The sequence below is a fragment of the Salmo salar genome, chromosome 13 (genome assembly GCF_965601325.2).
Source record: "Salmo salar chromosome 13, fSalSal1, whole genome shotgun sequence".
Taxonomy (NCBI): Eukaryota; Metazoa; Chordata; class Actinopteri; order Salmoniformes; family Salmonidae; genus Salmo; species Salmo salar.
Window position 1 is genome coordinate 76845376 of NC_138303.1, and position 23428 is coordinate 76868803.

At 40.5% G+C, this 23428-nt stretch overlaps 2 protein-coding genes and 1 long non-coding RNA gene across 8 annotated transcripts in view; 2 read left to right on the forward strand and 1 right to left on the reverse strand.

Annotated features, from left to right (window-relative positions):
* The window catches only part of LOC106568027 (homeobox protein cut-like 1), a 240257-nt gene extending 233830 nt beyond the window's left edge, over window positions 1–6427 (reverse strand). For all 5 annotated transcript variants that reach the window (XM_014138033.3, XM_014138031.3, XM_014138032.3 and 2 more), the window contains exon 1: window positions 6316–6427. In XM_014138033.3, coding sequence (XP_013993508.2) covers window positions 6316–6378 — 63 coding nt within the window. In that variant the 5' untranslated portion in view covers window positions 6379–6427. The remainder of the gene's footprint in view (window positions 1–6315) is intronic.
* A 6919-nt stretch (window positions 6428–13346) lies between these two features.
* On the forward strand, window positions 13347–17926 carry LOC106568026 (myosin regulatory light chain 2, ventricular/cardiac muscle isoform). Its single transcript, XM_014138027.3, has 6 exons — window positions 13347–13454; window positions 14657–14822; window positions 16110–16214; window positions 16432–16510; window positions 16944–16992; window positions 17688–17926. The coding sequence occupies exons 1-6, from the start codon at window positions 13452–13454 to the stop codon at window positions 17790–17792; spliced, it is 507 nt and encodes a 168-aa protein (XP_013993502.1). The 5' UTR covers window positions 13347–13451; the 3' UTR covers window positions 17793–17926.
* A 2495-nt stretch (window positions 17927–20421) lies between these two features.
* Window positions 20422–23032, forward strand: LOC106568025 (uncharacterized). Of its 2 annotated transcripts, none has more exons than XR_001320217.3 (4): window positions 20422–20498; window positions 20624–20711; window positions 20817–20883; window positions 21038–23032. It is a non-coding gene; the product is annotated as an uncharacterized LOC106568025 (long non-coding RNA). The 2 variants fall into 2 exon arrangements; XR_001320216.3 differs by having other exon boundaries at window positions 20822–20883.
* Window positions 23033–23428: the final 396 nt, after the last annotated feature.

Below are 23428 nucleotides of genomic sequence, written 5' to 3' on the forward strand. Positions count from 1 at the left end.
CCCCAAGAAACTATGCAGTTTGTAGCTGTGGGGGGGGGGGGTCCCTTGCAATTCCCAGCCCTAATATGTAGGTCAGGGGTTCCCAAACTTTTTTGACCCGCGACCCCATTTTGACAAAAAAAGTCACCCCAGCATGTCAAAAGAGGCATGTAATCAACGGCCAATGTTAACTTTTTTTTTTTTTTTTTAATTGGGGTTATGACAGTCTATTACAACTCAGTCTGACAGTACTTATGACAGTATTTCAATCTGAAGGATGATTTGAAGTGACAAATGCATTACAAAGGTATTGGGAAGTTCAGAAGATCAGTCAAATATGTATGATCCTTTGTGTAGAAAAGAACATCGATGTTCTTTCCCCCCCATTCTGATTTAGTGTCTAGTCTCTCTGTTAGAATTAGTAAAGTGTGGCCTGATGGCATTCAAAGGGAAGCAGAAGACACATACATGTTCCTGAGAGTCTCATCTTTCAGTGATGGTGATGGGGTCATAATATTGTGTAGCTTAAACTGTTCAAAAGTCACATTTGTAGGAAGAAAACAGAAACCGCTCTGTTTATCACCACCGCATCCAGCGGCTACCGGAGGTTACTGGCGTAACCCAGGTTCTAGAAACCAAGCAGTGGTTTTTTATTTTATTTTTTACTTTTTCCTCACGACCCCATTTTCAAATCTGCCGACCCCACATGGGGTTGCGATCCCTAGTTTGGAAAACGCTGATGTTGGTGGTCTTTCAGACAGGATTGCATGAACGTACCCGTACACCTTGAAGAAACATTCATCTTGATCCTTGTAACTCATTCAATGCCTGTAACACTGACATGCTGTAGACATAAGCTTACATTCCAGGTGGAAATAAACTGCTTTAGAATGTCTGGTGGTATCACCATTGGGTCTACTACAACATCTTGGATTCACATTATCTGATGTGCTTCCCAGGTGATCACTGAGTGGAAAGCAGCAGTTGCCTTGTTTGGGATAGTGGCTCAGAGACAGAAATCCTATTTCTGCCGAGCCATTTAAGGTTTGTCTTGAAGCTTAATGTCTTTCCCATTTGGAATGCACCAATTTGAGAAGGCCATAAAAACAGAAACAATATACTGGTTTATTACTTGTAACATGTACATGTGGTATCACTAGCAACTCCTTATTCTGGGAGTCCAATTAAAAGAGGCTGTGGCTGCTGGTGATGAAAAGGCCATACCGCAGTGCCTGACAAGCCTGAGCATACCCTGTCAGAAAGACTCACCGGTGGCAATACTGCAGCGAATTAAATAAGTTGTCATCAATAATAGAGGTGGAATCTTGAGTCCACCCTGCTGTCGGGTCTGGATCCTCCAGACAGGGCCTCGCCTCGCTCCTCTCTGCTGAGCAGCTGTCTTGACTAATATCATTGGATGGGTCTTAACATGATTATTGCTGGGCTCTTAACATAACCCTACGTGACGCATACTTTATGCGGGAACTATGTATGGCTGTCAAGAGTCAATGCACACTCATTAAATGGATACCATAGGTAGACGTGTAGTTAACATGTTTTACTTTCTGGGAAGCGCGGCAGTTCTGAGTGGCGCAGCGGTCTAAGACACTGCATCCCAATACAAGAGGCATCACTCCAGTCCCTGGTTCGAATCCAGACTGTATCACATCCGGCCGTGATTGGGAGTCCCATAGGGCGCTGCACAATTGGCCCAGCGTCATCCGGGTTTGGCCGGGGTAGACCGCCATTGTAAATATGAATTTGTTCTTAACTGACTTGCCTAGTTAAATAAAGGTTAAATAAAAGATGAAGACTTTTGTTCAGAATGATTGATAATAGTAGTTCAGGTTTGACTAGATTAATGGTTCACTCTTTCTAAACATAAAAAATACCCCACAAAACATTCAGTATGAGAGTTTAACAAAATTAACCTAAATAATGCAAGATATCTACCTAAATGTATTACTTAAGATATAAACTATATAGACAAATTATAACTGAACTTGAGAATACATTTCTTAACCTGTCGTTTCAGAATTCTATTTAACTGTTTTTTATGTTCCTATTAGTAAGGGATAATCAATGAAGGGCTATGCGTTCTGGAAAATAATGAATGACGCGCTAGCAGAGTGGAACTACCCTTCCACAAAGTTGCATTATTTTCCAGAGAACGAATAGAGCCCCGAGTTAACTATCCCTTTTAGACCATGGCTATAATTTAGCACATTTACCCCTGGATGTGTGTTCATTTGCAGGTAGAAATGTGTTCAACACTGAAGTCGATTGCAAGTTTGCTAGATAGCGACAGTAGTTGCCTCGCTAACCAAACAAACAGACTTGCTAGTTTAGCTAACCAAACCATCAGTCCTACCTTGCTATTAAGAAAATCTAATTCAACAATGCCAATAATGTTTTCAATTAGACTTTTGCTTTCAAAAGCAGCTCAAACATAGAACATGTAATAATGAACTATATATATTTTTTTATTTAACTAGGCAAGTCAGTTAAGAACAAATTCCGATTTACAATGACGGCCTACCAAAAGGCAAAAGACCTCCTGCGGGGACGGGGGCTGGGATTAAATTATATTTTTAAATATCATATAAATATAGGACAAAACACACATCACGACTAGAGAGACAACACTATAGCCATTGAATTCTACCGTGCAAATATAACGTGCATTATACAGAAATAATGCATGCTCTAGAATGCCCTTCAAGCCAATCAGAAACTAATATTCAACAATGCCATTGGTATAATTAAGCAATAAGGCCACAGGTGTCTCAAGTTGAGGGAGCGTGCAATTGGCATGCTGACTGCAAGAATGTCCACGGCTGTTCCCTGGGAATTTAATGATAATTTCTCTACTATAAGCCGCCTGCAAAGTAATTTTAGAGAATTTGGCACTACGTTCAACCAGCCTCACAACCGCAGACCACATGTATGGCGTTGTGTGGGCGAGTGGTTTGCTGTTGTGAACAGACTGCCCCGTGGTGGTGGGGTTATGGTATGGGCAGGCATAAGCTACGAACAATGAACACAATTGCATTTTATTGATGGCAATTTGAAAGCACAAAAATACTGTGATGAGATCCTGAGGCCCATTGTGAGGCCCATTTTTTCTTAAGGTAACTTTGATCAACAGATGCATAACTGTCATGTGAAATCTATAGATTAGGGTCTAATGAATGTATTTCCTCATGAACTGTTACTCAGTAAAATCAATGAAATTGTTGCATGTAGCATTTATATTTTTGTTCAGTTTAAATCAAATGGAATTTGTAATAGGCCTACCTTATTTAAGCAATAATGCCCGGGGGGGTATATGGCCAATATACCATGGCTAAGGGCTGCTCTTTTGCACGACGCAACGCGGAGTGTCTGGATACAGCCCTTAGCCGTGGTATATTGGCAATACACCACAAACCCCCCGAGGTGCCTTTTTGCTATTATAAAACTGGTTACCAACATAATTAGAGCATTAAAAATAAATGTTTTGTTATACGGTCTGATATACCACGGCTGTCAGCCAATCAGCATTCAGGACTCAAACCACCCAGTTTAAAAATGCAATTAGAAACTGGGTTGTTCAAGCCCTGAATGCTGATTGTTAATAGCTGTGGTATATCAGACCATATACCATGGGTAAAATAAAACATTTATTTTTACTGCTCTAATTACATTGGTAACCAGTTTATAATAGCAATAAGGCACATTGGGGGTTTGGGGTATATTACCAATACACCATGGCTAAGGGCTGTATCCAGGCACTGCACACTGCATAAGAGCAGCACTTAGCCATGGTATATTGGTCATATATTGACCACCCCCACCGGCCTTATTGCTTAAATAAGGTAGGCCTATTACAAATTCCATTTGATTTACACTGAACAAAAACCGGGGTCTGTAGTGACACAGTGCCTGAGACTGCTGCGCCACTCAGGCGCCTTATTGTCCCCAGCACAAGGTCCACCTGTGTATTGATCATGCTGTTTAATCAGCTTCTTGATATGCCACACCTGTCAGGTGGAGGGATTATCTTGGCAAAGGAGAAATGCTCACTCATGTTGTGTATATTTTTTGTTCAGTGTAGATAACTGTGGCCATAAAGTCATATGAACTTAATAACCATTTCAAAATGAAATGTAATCAATGTTGACTTTATTGCTAGACAGAATTTGAAGCAGAACGCTTTAACTATTTAAATAAAGACACAATATGAGCCTATGTGCAACTCAATTATCGGGGGGTTAGGCTACAGTGGGTACAATATCAGGCATTATATTCGTGGCGCCAAAAGCACACCTCGCGTGAGAATCATAAATCAGTCATAAAAGCGTAAGGCTATTTTCCTTCTACAACAAAAATATTTCAGACCGAGAGCCTAGGTTACATGGAAATATTCCTCCGGAAAATCCCTGAACCAGTTGAACGCAAAATAGAGTGAACAAATTCAGATAGGGAAAGAACAGTAGGAGCCTGCCGTCAAATACACCCACATTGTCTTTTCAAACATAAAATGATTTCAAGAGGCAATGGTACATGTCGCACGGGGAAAAATAGCTGAGAAAACACGTCCCTGTGATTGAGATCAACCTGTTCCCTGGCCGCAGAAGACCATGGCGGACACTCCGTAGCATGGAAAACAATGGTCGAAAATAAACGGCATACGGATGAATAACAAAATATTTTCGGCACCTTTTAAATAGACTTCATTCTAATCTTGGGATGGAAATATTGTCCATTGAAAAGGGCACGCATTGTCTCATTCCCCCTCCTGACATGACGTGCAAAACCCGTGAGACTCAGTGACGTGTACATTTCAAACATTCCTTTGATAGTAGCCTAGGCCACCTGAATCGATATTACACCCCCTATTAATTTGAGAATCATTAGCCTACTTTTGTAGGCTGTAAAATACGTGTAAAACGACACCTCCACGAAATTGGAGTTGAATAGGCTTTTAGTAGGCAACTAGGTTCATTGAAATTTACCAATCAGAATAAAAGCCCAAAAGGAAAAAGTAACCAAATATTGATTTTAAAGGATTAACCAGACTATATAAGTTACATAAATACGTATGTTGTGATTGGTAGTAGTTTGTTTAAATGTAACAAATAGCCTTCACAATGAGTGTATCCCTCATGAAAACATGACCAAATCCCATTCATTGGGACTATTCAATAACACCTTAATTCTATAGGCCTATTGATTAACCAATCACGTTTGCCTAATATGCAAAAATGACACTCCCAAGTTGCTGTTGTCGATTAGTCAACAGTAAATTCAAATTTCAGTCTTAGATAACTTTAACCTGTTGAAATCAAAATAATAAGCGATTTATCAAATTTGGGTAGGCCTATACGTGCTCAATTTAAACGGCAGTATTTGCTCATACAGAACTATAAATTATAAAGCAGATAAACATTTTATGGAAGCAAAAGTGGCTCGAGCACTCAATGCATTTAAAATCTATTGAGCGCACAATTCAAACGAAATAAAACATACAACTTGGTTATTTAGTTAATGGTAAACTATTACAGATTAAAATAACGCAAACTTGAACTTGGGTAAGAATATCCATGTCTACAGCCCATGGCTACGCATAAAGAGTAAAAATCCCAATTTCGCTGGCATGTATATCAAAACACTTCTTTTTTCTACAGATTAACACAACCACGACATCAGCAAACTGTTTTTGTTATTAAAATAGCTACCGAGTTGCCTAGGTGCAGGCAAAACACTTCGCTAAAAAAAGAGCACGAGGCTTCGCGATAAGCTTTCCTCGAAAATAATAACTATAAAACAGCTATTATGAAATGTATGCTATCACAACATTTTGTATATTTCTTATTCAAAAGCAATATTTCCCAGTGTAAAACAGATAACATAAGTCACCTAACTCTTCGGCACCCAACTCGTTTCAGCACCACAGCGCCACCCGCGAGAGCTCGAGACAACCAATGCACTTATTTTCTTTAACCAAATTATTCAAACAAAACGCATCAAGAACATCAAATACATCCTCTCAAAGGTATTAAGTTTCCAGTTTTGCACTAGAATAGTCTTCCATGAGAGTGGAATCGCCTTTGCTCCCGGAATTGCCATAGTGACCGCTTCCCTGCGGCCATGATGTCTGATCGATGGGAATTGAACAAAGAGGATCAATTTCCGATCAACGAGAGAGCCGCTTTAATCAATGGGAGAAGAGAGCTCCAAAAGCGGCTACAAACACCGGCAAAGAGGGGCTCAAGAGCGAAGCCACAACTCGACAACGGTTTGCCACGCATAAGGCTTCAAGAAAGCAGAGAAACTTTAAGGAAAAAGGCTGACCTGCAGCTGCTGTAAATCAAAGCGCTTCCAATATTGAAACATCGATCCCGCATTGGCCGCCATCTTGAGACATATTGAGACGGAGTGAGAGGCTGATACAGAGAGAGCGAGGGGCTGGAGTTCAGTAGAAAGGAGGGGGAGCGCGCGCAAAACACGGAGCGGAGCAATTGAACAGGGGCATCGCTTATTGAACATGGGCGTGGAATGGAGTTATTGAACATGAACCTGTGATATTGAATAGGGCCACAGAATAGAATTATTGAACGGGAGTTGGCAATTTCTTTAACAGCTAAAACATGGGATGGATTTTCCATGTAGATCGTGAACAATGCTGAAAGATTTGTTGTCGAGTGTGTGTTTTGGACTGATTTTATTCGTTTTTCGACATGTGATTGCCAATATTGCTATTTCATATAGGCTACTATCCATTAGATTAGTCTATGCATGCTAAATGTAGTATTAGCCTACTCTTGTTTTACATGTAGCCTATTATTTCTGCTATTCTTTCTGTAGCCTAATTTCTGTGTGCTACTTATTTATCATTGCTCAAATGCATTTATTAATTGTTGGATTAAGATTATCATTCTATAATATTTCGTTTTACACTAATCATGTTAATAGTTTTGGTGTTGTAAACCGTTAGTTCTATTTCATGTAATTATTATCTTATTTATTGAAGTGTTTTTAAGAATAACACTGTGAAAGGTGGTTAGAACTATTTTATTGTAAATCATTTTTTATTGTAAATTCTTTACATGGACTTTATTTAGTAAATGTAGTGACTAAGATGTATAGTTTGCATTGTGAAAACATTTTAATTATTTGACGGCATGGCCGAATGTTTTATCAATATTTCAGCGTTCTCAGCAATGTGTGCTTGATTTTTGAACTTCAATTTGGGAGAACAGCGCCCCTGTCGATCTGAAATGGGAATACAAGCAATCTGCTGCAATCTAGTTTTCATGTTGTGCTGTATATACTATTCTACTTTCGATTGGAAAGTTTCCATATTTGTTCTTTAAAATCCATTCACAACACCTTTATCAGTCTTGTAGGTAGAAAAATAGCCTAACATCTACTTAAATGATTTAATCACAACTTTGATGTTTTTGTTTATAGAACAAAGAAACACATGTCAAGTAACTAATGCAAAACTTTAACACATTTAAGAACTTGAATATTGCTGGATTTCAGTTAGAATTATTTAAAAATCACCAATAAAAATAATGTGATCACAGTGATTATAAAACCAAGTATTGTTCACTGCTAAACAGTATACTATTGACAAAATTATTTATTTGCCTTGGCCTGAATGTAGTGTTATATTTTCATATATATTGTTTCCCTTATTCACACTCTGTTCCACATTGTTATGCTGATAAAGGTTATTTACATAAAATACATAATATAAACTTGCATTTGTATGTTGCACTTCTGCTAAACCCTGCACAGTGTATAATGATACATTTAGCTGTTATAAAAGCTACCCTTTTTCCAGACTATTTGCATGTCATTTTACAAGAATGTTTGCTTCAATGATAAGCTGGGAAATTTCCATTCTGTTTCATTTGCAGGAAGTAATATTGCCTGTCTAAGTTACCATAGAATCAGCGGCTGTTTTGGCCAGCCACAATTACTCCTGTTGAAAATCCCTGGCTCTTAAAATAATTTGGCATATAAGTGGCAGAATAACTTGTTGAAAAGTAGGGGCTATTGGGTAACGAGAAACACCAGACACATTTAACATTTAACACAATCCCATGGCACTGCATGCAAGCCAACTTGTAGAGAGGGAAATGCACACTTGTTCGACCTTGTCATTTTATGCATGTAATCGTACATGTATTTAAGATCCCCCATAAGACCATTGGAATGCAGACCAAACTAGTCTGTTCTCCTGAACATATGAAATGTATAATCCCACTCGCTCAGACAGACATTATGTTATCTAATGAATCATTCTAAGAAGCAAAGAGTACATGAATACCTTTAGGTGAAACATCTGTGGATTCTATTAAACTACAAAATTGCTTGCCAACTTATGCAGCCGATGAACTGATGTACTCAAACAAGTGATCTTTGACTACTTCATTTCAAATTCCATACATTCGGAAGACTAACAAATACATCACACACCTAAGCCAACCATACGATAGAGTCAATTTATTCATAGTGAGTCTCAACCTCCTAAAATCCCTCATAAAACTCCTGTCAGCTCATTCATGGCTGCACTTTCCGTTTATGAGTGACTTTTTCCCCCTTCGCCCATATACATTTCCTGTCAGTTAATGCTTGGGCTGGGTGGGGTGCACAGTGATTAGAAATCAAACCTGAAAGACAGGCCAGCTTTCATGGGTATCATTAGTGAAAGAAAGAGAGAGACACCTTGTCAGTATTATCTCACCATGTCTGTTGTCATGCACTTTCCCCCACTAGAACCCTCCCAGGGAGTGGTCTCGAACAATCTCAATTAAATGAGTAGAGTAGAAGAACATACAAAGGCAAACAAACAATCATACGTACAGTACAGACAGATCGGTTGACAGATAGACAGATGAGACACACACACACACAAACACACAAACACAATGACAATCATAATCATGGAGAATATATAGCTATGACACTCGCATATGTATCTCACATTCCTTCTCGCTTTCTCTTTTAGACTATTTATTACAATGAAATGCTCAACTCGTAATGAGACTAATGGCTCTGTTCAATCCATAGTTTCATTTCTGAATGGAGTAAAGATGAGTCTCAATTAAGCTAGACGTGTGCAGAAGTGTTGAACAAATGTATACTGTCCTATCTCCAGAAGGAGGCTTTAAAGAGGATCAATTACAGTAATAAAAGACAATCCTGGAAAAAAACCATTTTGAAAGCAGTTCAGATTTAAATGCATGTATCACTTTTTCTCTCCACACACATATAATATTTATTTTAATAAAATTACTATGTTGGCCTTATTCTCTCTCACTCTCACTCTCTATCTCGCTCTCTCTCGCTCTTTCTCCATCTCTTCTTCTCTCTGTCCTTCTCTATTTCCCTTTCTCTACATCCCCTCCTCCCCCCTCTATCTCTTTCTCTATCCTTCCTGTCTCTCTTCCCCTCTTTCTCGCTCATTTCCTCTGTCTCTCACTCTCTCTAAATGTTGAGTGAGTCTGGTAGATCCACAGCGCCATCAGACCTGGCCTTACCAGGGCAGTCCATTTAAAGGTAATCATGCGTGTGAGTGCGTCAGTATCGCAGGGACCAGCTAGCTCCTCTTTTTCTCTCTTTTAGCTCCAGGAGCTATCTTTGACTTAACAAGGAGGCCCATTGCTGTGACGATTGTGTTTGCGCAGGGGAAGATGGGAACTGAACAGACATGGATGGGCAAACTTGATGGAGGAGCGTTCCCCAACGTCTCCTGTCACAAAACAAAGAAATAGAGAGAGAGAGAGGCAAGAAGGAGAAAGGTGGGGATAGATGTGGGGGAGGGGGGCTTTCTGATGATTAATTATGTTTGGGATTCCCCAATTAAAATGGAAAATTACAGTTAATCAACATGCGAATGCGGTGTGCTGCGGTGAAGAATGGTATCAACGTTGGCTTAACATGTAGAGGAGGACGTACAGCAGTGAATATCACTCAAAGGGGTATTAATAATAGCATGCACACATCATATTTCTTTAAATGAAATTCCTATTCAAAATGACAGTACAATATGTACTGAAACTGTAGAGATAAAAATATAGAAATTGTGCCATGGGCTAATTCAAACAAAGCATTGATGTGCCAATGGAACACAACAATAGCTGTGACATGCTGAATGAACACAGGCCATGAGGGAACTAAGAAGGAGACGTTTTCCTGTCCCCATCTCCCCTGGCTGGGCTCCCTCATATGACTGTCAGACAGTCACACAGGGGGGAGAGGGGGAACAGAGGAAGCAGTGTAACCCAGGAACAGTAAGAGGAAAGAGGGAGAGAGGTGCCGTGTGGAAGTATAACTCAGAAGGGAGAGGAAGAGAGGGAGCAGAAGTATAGCTCACACATGAGGAGAGAGGGAGAGAGAGAAAGGGGAACGAAGAGAGCGGAAATCATACAGGGGAAGAGAGGGAGAGTGCAGCAGAGGGAGCTGTAGCAGACAGTAGTCCAGGCGTGCAGTGCAGTGAAGTGCAGTGCTGAGGAGGGCATTGGGAGTTGAGGAGGGCCCCAGAAGACTCCTGCGGCTCTATGCTCCTCCCCTCTCCTCAGCGAGGGGCTCAGGGAGCGCTCATCGCAGCGCCTTCCTCCCCACTGGCAATTTGTTTTCCTAATCCACCAGAGCCTGGTGCTACCACTAACCCCCCCCCCCCCCCCCCCGCTCTCTCTCCCTCCCTCTCTCCCTCTATCAGGCAGGGCCCCCTTGGGAGCCCAATTAGGGCCGTCTCCCCCACACGCAGATCTACCCAGGACTTCTCCTCCTCGTCTTTTTTTAATCAAATATGACTCCTCTGGAGGCTAGTCCTCGTTTTAAGGAGACGGCATTCTGGATTAAATTTTAATTAAGGAAATGCTAGCCTTTTAGAAGACATCGGAAATGAATGGAATTGGGAGGGCGAGGGGAAAGCCACCCAGCGAGGTTTGTGTGCTTCTCTGTGGGAGTGTTTGTGTGTAGATGGAATCTGAATCATATTGTAGTGCCATTATTGGTACAAGTAGAGGTTCATCATTGGAATAAATTGATAGCTTATTAATGTCACATAATTGTGCATTACTATAAATCAGACAGAAATTATTATTTATTTCTGTGGGGTAAATAGCCATATATTTTTTTACAAGATAATCAGGTGCTTACTACCTAAATATGCAAACAAGGTGAATGGATTAACATCTAAAATGGAGGTTCATCCACTCTACCTGGTTATGTCTAGTTTCACTCTAAATTGAGATGGTATTAAGAATGACCAGTGCCTTTCTCTGGGAATACGTTGCCATCTACTGACAATCATGTGAAAATACAATTTAGCTGAGGTAAATATAACTAAACCATTTACAGTATACATAGTCATAAACATATTTTTACCTTCCAAAAAAGCTTTGTTAATGTCCAGTACTGTACCTTTGCCTTATCTTGCATTATCTCTGCAGAATCTAGGAGTTCTCCTTTTCATTCACGCTTTGTAATTTTTCAAGCTTGCCCTCCTTGGCAGAGGTTTTGCCGTAATGCTTACTCTTATCAAATCCTCTCAGATCTCTACAAGTGTTAAGGGGGCAATTAAGTATAGGGGGTCTGTCTGTACAGTACGAGCTTGTTGTCAATTTCATAGTTACCTACTGCAGTTTAATCACCAGGGGGCGCCAAACACCTGACTGATAGAGTAGCCTATAATAAATTCAGCCGGCCAAAGCCCTTTGACAACAGAGTGAGCTGCAGGTGGTTCAGATGGATCCTTGACCTTTACCTCTGTCAGGGGATTAGCCAACACACTCAAAACATTTACTGGGAAAGGTTTAATAATAGGGCCTAATCTCAAAGGTGAGCATACTCTCACAAGACTAAATACTAACTTGAGAGATGCATGAAAAAGTAAGGGGAGAATTATTGAAGTGATTGACATGCCTGGTAGTGTGTTCCTGTTGGCCACACAGATTATGTGAATACAGTGATTGACAAGGCTGGGTGGTAATGGGGGAGGGCTTTGAGGGTGCAAGAATAATGAAGTGATTCACAGCGCTGGCCAGTTTTAATGCGTCCGTCACATGCCAGGAAGGAGCCCAAGCCGTCTGTGTTATTGGAGGAATGCAATGCCCATGGCATTGTTGCCCCTGGAGACCTTGACTCCTCTCCGCTACCTCTGCTTGGAGCAGCACCCAACATGGACACAACCCCCCAGTGGTCCTCTGGGCGAAAATATCTTCACCCTGTTGGTTCACGCAATGGCGTGCCAGGGACCACAGCAAATAGGACATTCTCCACAGTCTCCCCAAGCCCATTTTCTGAGGCGCGTTATACCAGAACGTTTTATTTTACTGTACACGCACGCACGCACGCACGCACGCACACACACACACACACACACACACACACACACACACACACACACACACACACACACACACACACACACACACACACACAACCTATCACTCAGCTAAAACAGGCCTCTCTCCAAGGTTGCTTAGCTGTGGAGATGAGTTACTGCTGTCTGACAGAACAATGGTCACCTGTTTTCCACACAAACATAAAGTGCCGCCAGCACAACAGGGGTCCATATCTGTACAACTGAGGTAAATAGGAGTTATTTTCTTGCTTGACTGTTCAATTTAAAGGGCTTATGTTTCTATCAAGAATCTGGTGTTTGGCTTATACAACCCAGACATCTATAAGCTGCCAATAATGACATACTTTGGTCCCAAAATACTGTTTCAGACACAAATGTTGAGCAGTGAGCACAACTGAATTGGTTGACAATAGTGAGCTATGTTGAGAGTGCAGCTGACATGAGCTGTGTCAATGTTATTTCCTGTATTCATCTCTGTAGTGATTGCTAAATGAATTGTTCACCTCCCTAAAGAAATATCTTAGGGGTTGATTTTAACGTTTAAATGTGAGACAATCCATTTGTTAAGTGATCAACAAAGCCCGGTGACTTCAGTGACCTTAGCCATTCCATGGTGGCCAACACTCCTATTAATGAAAAGCCACACAAGAGCTGTTCAAAGCGTGTCCTTCCACCGCAAACTAGACACGCGCATCAATTCATTACCGGGGTAATCTGGCGGGCTGAGACGCGGTGTCGCACCCGGCCTAACTACAGGATCTGTGAAGTCTGAGGCATTGACACATACTCACAACTACCCACAACCTCCCCTCCTCGAGGATATGGGCCTGATTTGACTGTCTGACCGTGGCCCCTGCTCCTAAGATAAGGTGTCACATAAACAGTTCAGAGCCACAGCACCCCTGCATGGGTCGATTATAATGGGGGGCTGGGGGAGGTGGGTGTTAGTCCTCTATATGGCTGGCATGCCTTGGGTGACGCTCCCCCATTGTCTAAACATAGAGCAGGTGGGCAGAGGAGCCAAGTGTGTCGCTATATAAGTGACCAGGGTCATTTTTTAGTGTCCTCTCAAGCGTAAGTGAACAACTGAGAAGCTCCTGACATAATGGTAAGAATGACACCTCCCTCACTCTCTGCTCTCTACTTGTCTTCGTCTTCACCTTGGGGTTAACTGAGTGTCTCACTTCCATGGTGTATAGGATGCTTAGAGATCTTGGAGAAGCTAAGCTTACTTCAGAAGTAGACAGGTGTTGATGTTCTTAAATGCATTTATTAAGATTCTATTTAGTGAGGTAATCAAGGAGCGATTGTATATTTGATAACAGCTGTGGGGAATGGTAAATGAACAGAGTAAATTTCTTGCCAATCGTAATTAAAATCCCAAACTGTAGTGATGGGGGAGCTTGATTGCATACCAAACATGTTTGAATGATAAGAAGACAGAATATCTTGGAAGGTTAGTAATAACTGTGATTATTAGGTCTTATAAAAGTAGGACCTAATAATAATATGCCCTAACCATCTCCACAGTGTATCCAATCAGTGTAAAGAGCAGGAACGCCATTCAAATAGTTCATCATTTTTTGGGGTACCCGACTCTGTTGATTGCAACACTTGACCTCTACTACAGTGTTGTAAACATTTGTGAACTGTGGCTCTTCAATATTGAAAGCTTGCATGCTCTAAAAGTTATACGTTTAATTAGAGATATTAATAGCCATGTAGTTCTGTGACCGCATGCTGTGCTCTGTAGTTCAATGTTAGATGTTCATAGTTTTGGTTATGCATTTGAAATGAGCAAAACCCAGTAAATGTAATTTATGTCATTAGTCTTACTTATTATTCATGATTATAACTTATGGAATATAATTAAGCAATAAGGCCCAAGGGGGTGTGGTATATGGCCAATATACCATGGCTAAGGGCTGTTCTTAAGCACGATGCAACGTGGAGTGCCTGGACACAGCCTTTAGTCGTGGTATATTGGCCATATACCACAAACCCCTGAGGTGCCTTATTGCTATTATAAACCGGTTACCAATGTGAATAGAGCAGTAAAAAATAAATGTTTTGTCATACCTGTGCTATACGGTCTGATATACCACGGCTGTCAGCCAATCAGCATTCAGGGATCGAACTGCCCAGTTTATAACAGTCATTATATTATTACTGTTATATATCATGATACTGTCAAATAATTCAATAATTCAATAATTCAAAGTCAATGTATGCAAACTTTATCAAAATGCATGTACGCTGTTGTTATTCATCATAACCTCAAAGTAATAGCCATTTCCCTGTGTATCTCAGGCACCCAAAAAGGCAAAGAAGAAGGCAGCAGAGGCCAGCTCCAATGTGTTCTCCATGTTTGAGCAAGCCCAGATCCAGGAGTTCAAGGAGGCTTTCACCATCATGGACCAGAACAGAGACGGTTTCATTGACAAGAATGACCTGAGGGACACATTCTGTGCACTGGGTGAGCTAAGGCTAACGCTTACTCCTCTGGAGAATGGCCCTTTGCAGTATAAAATTGGTGGTGAAGCTTTCTTCCTTGGACAAGAAGTTACCCCTCCCTCTGTCCTCCAGATATCTCCAATGAGTGTAATGATTGTTTCCACAAAACACAAACATTTATATTGAGAATGACTGATCCATACAACAATCTCTGACCATAACACCTGTACTGCTCAGAGTCATGTATTTAGAGAGTTGGGCCATTAAGGTTTCGACAATATGATGCACTTACAGTACCAGTCAAACGTTTGGACACAAGCCAACAAGTGCTCAGCATATGTGGGAACTCCTTCAAGACTGTTGGAAAAGCATTCCAGGTGAAGCTGGTTGAGAGAATGCCAAGAGTGTGCAAAGCTGTCATCAAGGCAAAGGGTGGCTACTTGAAGAATCTCAAATATAAAATATATTTTGATTTGTTTAACACTTTTTTGGTTACTACATCATTCCATATGTGTTATTTCATAGTTTTGATGTCTTCACTATTATTCTACAATGTAGAAAATAGTCAAAATAAAGAAAAACCCTGAGTAGGTGTGTCCAAACTTTTGACTGGTACTCTACATGACCCAACATTCTATGGCAGCCATGTTAGCGCCTCATTAACATTACATGGGGAATATAATGTCTGTAATGAGCATTATGAGCCATTTACATGACACTTCAAATTATATGGCAGCCATGTTAGCACCTAATTAACATTACATTAACGTTCAGAGAGTGCCACTTTCTCCTCCATAGCCATTGCTAAGTAATAATTGACACTTCTGCATTGTGCTGTTTATTTCTGCTAGTTTGCAAAACCTATGAAGATGTCCAGTAATACCATATATGCAATTTGTTGACACCACAAGTCCACAACACAGTACAGACTTGGATACACATGACTCTGAAAGCTAATCAATAAATAGTCTGTTAAATTCGCTGCTCTGTTTTGATTATTTACAGTCGGTCATTCCATAGGGAATTGTCAGAGGCGCTCTTATCCTATTGTTACATCACCAACATTTCGAGAATAAAGGTGTTAACATGGCAGCCGTTCTAAAACCTGGCCAAACTATATATGACTCTGATGCTATGTAACTGAATGTTCAGAATTAGAACAATATTCAACATTCTAAAAGTTGGCCCAACTCTATAAATAATACATGGCTCTGGTGCTGCTGTACTTTCCCACTGTCCCCACCTGGTCATGTGAGTGGTCCCACTGACCTCTGACCTCTATCTCTTCCTGTCCTGTGTGTCTCTGCAGGCCGTCTTAACGTGGGTAATGATGAGCTGGACGAGATGCTAAAGATGGCCCCTGGACCCATCAACTTCACCATCTTCCTCTCCATGTTCGGCGAGAAGTTGAAAGGTCAGGCAACACCACTGTATGGCCCACAAAGGGGTGCACATGTCATATATGGTTCATCACATGTAAACTGAAATATTATGACTAGCTATTGCTTATAACAATCACATATTCAGACCGACATGAGGCAAATAAATTACTATTTTCCTCAGTGATATTTTTTCACGGTGCACTGTTTAGACAGACCAGCTGTATGTCTGAAAAAAGTGTTCTCTCTCAGGTACTGATCCCGAGGAGACCATTATTAATGCCTTCAAGATCTTCGACCCCGAGGGACAGGGAGTCCTCAAGGGAGAGGAGTAAGGACTTTATTCATTCTAATACCGTCAAACCTTACAACAGTACCTGTCGCTCTATCCCCTCATGGGTATACGGTACAGTTAGTAATGATCAAATTCCTAAAATGATCTAATTAGTCGCTTTAGGAATTATTCAAGAAGTCAATAACTACTACAGTAATGGATAAGGTATTAGAATGTTTTTCTTTTTTAATTACTACATTCTAATCTATTGAACCTCTCTTTTATGGTTGCTGATAATTACCCATCAATGATAGTTTCAGTAGCTTTATAGATTCTTGTAGAAAAATTTGACCTTTTCTTGTGGAATGTCACATGTGTTTTAGGAAATAATTAAAGAAAAAAGTGTAACTTCTTGGAGCCAACTCTGAGAAAAGAACTCACTGTCACGGTTGATGTACTGTACCTAACAAGTCATCATTTTCCTTTCCAGTATCAAATATTACATCATGTCTCAGGCGGACAAGTTCACTGAAGCTGAGGTAATGTCCTTCTCTCAGGTTTCTGAGGCTCAGTGGGATTTGGGTTTGGAATCAGTCAACTTTCACTGGTTGACTTATACCTCATTTCCTGTCAGAGTCTCATCCATCACACAAGTCCATTTCATAGACTATATCTCTAACCCACTTATCGCTGACCCTGAGCCCCATCAGGGCCCAATAAAGCTATGGAGCAAACGTTTCCCTCAGACCATCTGCTCCTCACAAAAGTGATCCTGTATTCCATCACAAAGACAGTGAATCTGATCAGAGCCCCCATCCAGAGCACTGTCCCCTTCTAACTATGTACAGGAAGCCTATCTACTTCCAGTGAGCTTACGCAGTACTATTATGAGACCCTATAAGGCAATGGCATTCCATTCTTAAAAGCATATTGATGTACTCACAGAAATAACTTGCATTCATTTTGAATGAATGTGTATCATGGTTTGTTTTCATAGCATAAAGCACAACCGTGAGCGGATATTTCGGTCTCATCTCGGCTTATTCAAAGAAGGCCATTTTGTGACTTGAGATGCATGTGTGTTCACTTTTATTTCAATTAACGATACAGACCAAGTTCAGCTTGGAGTGCTAAAGGGCTAGGTTCATGTATTATTAGCATAAGGTGAAAACAGTTACCAATCAGTTTTTCAACCCATGACATTGCATGACCTTTGTGTGCTTCACCCTTCCAGGTTGAAGACATGTTCACAAACTTCCCCCTGGACGTCGCCGGGAATCTGGACTACAAGAACCTGTGCTACGTTATCACCCATGGAGAGGACAAGGAGGCGGAGTAAATGAGCCAATCACAAGCTCTCAATCACCCAACCAATCACCTTGGACTGCCCACTACACATCATCGCCCTGTACACATGACCCGTTTCCTTTTCCACATCTCACTTTCCCCACAATAAAAAACAAATAAAAAGGACTTTGGTGTGTGAACGAAGCATTGTGTCATTTGAACTCCAACATGACAGTGTTGAAAGTGAAGAGTTGACTGGGATCAGAGGTAATGCTTAACAATGTCTTGTATGTGAGATGGGAATAGCCTTACGCATATTTCAGACACCCTCAAGTCGCAGGGGTTCACAGAGGTTAAGTGCAAGAAGAAGAGCGCTAATAGGGATACACATAGGAGTTTGGTGACTGATAAGTCTATATTCAGATTCAGCCTCTCTGTCCCATTTGTCTATTGTGTTACAAAAAATTACTAGGAATTTGAGACTCAGATTGGACGAGCAGCGAGCCAGAATACATTGCATTGTGCATGTAAAATATCACAAGTTCTGCCGAAGATCAACAAAAGACAGGTGTCACACCCTGATCTGTTGCACCTGTCCTCGTTATTGTCTCCACCCCCTCCAGGTGTCGCTTGTTTTCCCCAGTGTATTTATCCCTGTGTTTCCTGTCTCTCTGTGCCAGTTCGTCTTGTATGTTTCCAAGTCAACCAGCGGTGCCTGCCTTGACCACGAGCCTGTCTACGACCATTCTCTTGCCTACTCCTTTTGGATTAATAAACATTGTAAGACTCCACCCATCTGCCTCCTGTGTCTGCATCTGGGTCTTGCCTTGTGCCTTGATAACAGGATGTTATATCATTTATATCTAGTAAAAAATAGGGCTCATTTATGTGTCGCAAAATAGGCTACATTTAGAATTCCATATTTACACTTTTCAATACATTGATTGTAATCTGAACAGTAGAGCCATATCAATGGTGCAGCAAAAAAACAGACAATGAGTCAAAATTATAGTAAACATCTTTTCAAAATACTGTGCCCCCCCCCCCCAAAGGTATACTTAAAAAAAAGGGAAGATACTGTAAAACTGAACCGTTTACCACTTGGAACCTCACCACAAAGATTGAAAAAAATAACTCATGTAATGAGTCAGGATATGGTCAGAGAGACATGCTCTAGAGGGAAGGACATAACAGTTGAGCTGCAATAATAAACTGGCTACACGCTCTGCAAAGGAGTTGGCAAGGACTCCACACTTAATATAGCAATGGTCATATGAGAGCAGCCAACAGTCTGACAGGGGTTAATTCTATTAAATCTATTTATACATTTGGTTAAATAGGTTTAATAGGTTTTCAACAGGTGCAGAAAAACCATTATGTAATGTAAAAATGTGAGCTTATAATAACTCCAGACTGAAAGAAAGAGAGAAAAGGTGGTGATAAAAGTAAGAGAAATAGGTCACACTTTATTTTACAGTTGGCTATTCAACTGTTTCACCTGCTTCACCTGCCTACTTGTTGACACAGGACTGCACTCTTAGAAGAACCCCATAGGATAACCGTTTTTAGGTCCAGACAGAACCCGTTTTGTTTCAGGTAGAACCCTCTGTGGAAAGGGTTCTTCATGGAACCCAAAAAGGTTCTTCAAAGGGTAGACAGCCAAAGAACCATTTTAAGTTCTAGATAGCGACAAGGATATGCAACAGAGTGGCAGATACAAGATCACCTAATGCTTCGGATAAATAATTACTATAAACATAAAACGTAAAGAAAACTATTTTTTCCACGGTTGTGTGCAAATCAAATTCCAACCATTAAAAACAGAAATAAAATCTTCACAAACCGTGTAAAAAACAAAGTACATATATTATTCAAAAGCAGTCATGATATTTTTACTGGCTACAAAAACAACTGTTATATATTCAACCCACTGGCTAGACAATCTCCATGAAACTCCTTGTACACTTGGTACACCCTACGGTTTCCATCCTTTAATAGGAGCAGTGGCGACCATTCAGGGCAGGTGGGGCTGTTTTCAGCTTTGCACACTCTGGGCATTCTCTCAACCAGCTTTACCTGGAATTATTTTCCAACAGCCTTGAAGGAGTTCCTACATATGCTAAGCACTTGTTGGCTGCTTTTCCTTCACTCTGTGGTCCAACTCATCCCAAACCATCTCAATTGGGTTGAGGTCGGGTGATTGTGGAGGCCAGGTCATCTGATACAGCACTACATCATTCTCCTTCTTGGTCAAATAGCCCTTACACAGCCTGGGGGTGTGTTGAGTCATTGTCCTGTTGAAAAACAAATGATAGTCCCACTAAGCGCAAACCTGATGGGATGGAGTATCGCTGCAGAACCCTGTGGTTGCCATGCTGGTTAAGTGTGCCTTGAATTCTAAATAAATCACAGACAGTGTCACAAGCAAAGCACCCCCACACCCTCATACCTCCTCCTCCATGCTTCACGGTTGGAACCATACATGCGGAGATCATCCATTCACTTACTCTGCATCTCACAAAGACACGGCGGTTGGAACCAAAAATCTCAAATTTGGACTTTACCGGTCTAATGTCCATTTGTAGCCAGGTGGTAAAACTGCATAGCTGTATTCATTTATATCCACTAGATGGCACTGTCCCTTCAAGAGATTCTAAATAAGGTGTGCAAGCCGTTATGGGATTGCGCATGTGCAGTGAGAGCAAGCAATTACACTAGAGCGCTATTGAAATCAAATGTGGGTCCAACGTTACTTTGGGTAAATAATACTTTTTATCTTACTATTGTACCGGAATATATCATATTTGCATCATCTGCAGTGTATAAGAGTTTGTTTTGTATTATTTCTGCCAGATGGTCATGTTAGCCTGTTGATACTTTCAGATTGACATGAGGATGTTAGCTTCTTCCTAGCTGAATACCAGTGCTCTCAGAACCACGTTGTGGAGTTGATGATAACGTTATTTGAAGCGTGAGTAATTATCAGAATTACATTCTATTTTGTGGAAAGTTTCAGGGTGTTGTATAGTTTCATTTTTGAATTGTAACTTATCTGTTGATATGACATTTCTCCCAGTGCAGTATGGGTGAGATGAGGATCTACTGTTCCATGTGGGTTAGGGTATCACGTGGACAGTGTGTTTGTAAGTATTCATATTGTTTGACAAAATGTATTTTTGTTTTTCATGCACAATGTCATTTTATTTATGGACATCTTGTACCCAGATATTTGAAACGTTTGAAAGTCCATTCTAACTGTGAACATTGTGGTCTCTGTATTTTCTTGTTTTTCTATAGAAAGCAGAGCCACTACTGTTTATTCATTTCACTTTGTACTTATTGTACTCAGATTGTTTTATGCACTTTACTAACAGATTTATTTCACTTGATTGTGATTTAGACTGAACTTTATTTTATGGTGACTTCATCTTGTGGTGATTTCCCTTATACATGATCCTTTTTAAATTTAAGCTTTGACAGAATAAACAACCCTAATTAGTTTGTGTCCTGTGCTGGGTTTACTTTCGCCAGGCTACACATTTTGGTACCAGGAGTGGGGTTTTGATAGCTTTGTTAGGGTAGTGAAGTGCATAATTATGGTAGTGGTGAAGAGTGGTACGGGGCCAGAGAAATCTGACGAGGGACCAGGGGATCTGACAACAGGCAGTGAGGCCTGCCTGGGGTTGCTGTCTGTAACCAGACTGCCGGGATCCAGAGAATGCCGCGAACCGTTGTAGATTATCACAGATCGTCACTGACCATCACAGAGGACCATCTGCCATCATCTCCATCCATCCAGAAACTTTCAGAGACTGTTTCTACTCTACAGTATATCCATGAACTGAGTTTGTGTACAAACATTTCACAATGTCAAAGCCAGCAGGTGATGGGGAAGTCGCCCCTGGTGAAGAGGGTAACCCTGTAGTTGACTTACAGTCACAGATTGCAGAGCTAAAAAGGAAACATGACGAAGCAATGGCAACTATTGCCGCTCTGGTTAATGGATCCACAAAGGCATGCGTGTCTGTACTAGAGGTCGACCGATTAATCGGAATGGCCGATTAATTAGGGCCGATTTCAAGTTTTCATAACAATCGGTAATCGGTATTTTTGGCAACAGATTTGCCGAATATTTTATTTTGTTTGATTTTTACTTTTTTAAATATTTTTTTTAACTAGGCAAGTCAGTTAAGAACACATTCTTATTTTCAATGACGGCCTAGGAACGGTGGGTTAACTGCCTTGTTCAGGGGCAGAACGACAGATTTTTACCTTGTCAGCTTGGGGATTCAATCTTGCAACCTTACTAGTCCAATGCTCTAACCACCTGCTTTACTGGGTACTGGTAAATACAACACAACAAACTAACAGCATAACTCATCACACACAGCTGTCTGTGCGGGTCGCTACAATATTTACTTATTATTCATTACCAAGTGAAAATACCTTCAAACAAAAGACGAACTTCTACTTTAGTCAACTTTATTGCAACATGAAAAAATCCCTTAAATCTCTTACAAAATAAGGATTTTTATTGTTAGATATTTTGATTAATTAGATTAAACAAAGATATAGACCTACTCAATAACATCTGTAGCCCATAGTATGGTGAGTAGCCTAGATCGCTAATTATTTTTCTTCTCTTTTTAATATTACAAGTAACAATGAAAATCACCAACTCTGACTCTGTCTTAATCTGTTTCTTTCTTCTAAGCATTTTTCCATCCTGGAGTCTGAGACCTTGTGGGAATCTGGTAGACAAGAAGAATGTATGACAATTTAGCATAGCATTACCCCTAATTATCATCATCATGATTTCTGTGGTTTAGGCATATAGCTAGCTAGTTGTGTTATCCAGCTAGCAATAATAGTGTGCTTGCTAAAAACAAAGATTTTATAACTAACCCATGATAGACCAGAGCCTGTCGTTTCCAATGGGAGCAAATGAATCATAGTGGACAGAGAGATCCTATTGGTGCGTTCTAGCATTTATTTCCGTTAGGCAACACCTACTCTGTGAAGTGTGCGTGTGCAACAAAACATTTTTAAACTTTGGCAAACTCAGTCCACTCTGTTTGTTACAGATTAGCGTTTTGGAAACAGAAAGCTGTATGGAGATCAAATGTTTCATCAATGAGAAAATTTATTTCGAGAGTGTTGTGCAGATGGGCATCTCTTGACATGATGCCATAATAAATAATTGCACCAATGCATCCCATCCAAAAGTGAGAATGTTCCTCAACAGTGAAACTCTTGCAAGGTTATATGATGGAATAAAAGTTTTTCTTGTGACCATTTTAAGAGCATTTATAAACCATTATTCAGCCATGCAACAAACGCTGACACTACACATCTAAATATATCTGGCCAATTTATGAAAGACAACAGTTGTCATTTTGAATCCTGTAAAGTGAGTGTGGAAGAGGTGGGGGAAAAAATATGTTTGTCTATCAACAATGACAAGCTGGGATAGAAAATTACTGAGGATAATAACAAACGATTTTGCCACTCCTATTTGCCATATCTTCCATTTAAGCCTACTTGAAAGTGTGTGCCCTCAGGAAGCAAAAGTAATTCCGCTACCTAAGAATTGTAAAGCCCCCTTTATTGGCTCAAATAGCCAACCAATCAATCTGTTACCAACCCTAAGTAAACTTTTGGAAAAAATTGTGTTTGACCAGATACAAT

Bases quoted from the DNA above. Each gene is read 5' to 3' on its own strand.
- LOC106568026 (XM_014138027.3), top strand. The intron at 16,215-16,431 runs GTCAGGCAACAC...GTTCTCTCTCAG, and splicing joins GTTCGGCGAGAAGTTGAAAG to GTACTGATCCCGAGGAGACC. The intron at 16,511-16,943 runs GTAAGGACTTTA...TTTCCTTTCCAG, and splicing joins GGAGTCCTCAAGGGAGAGGA to TATCAAATATTACATCATGT.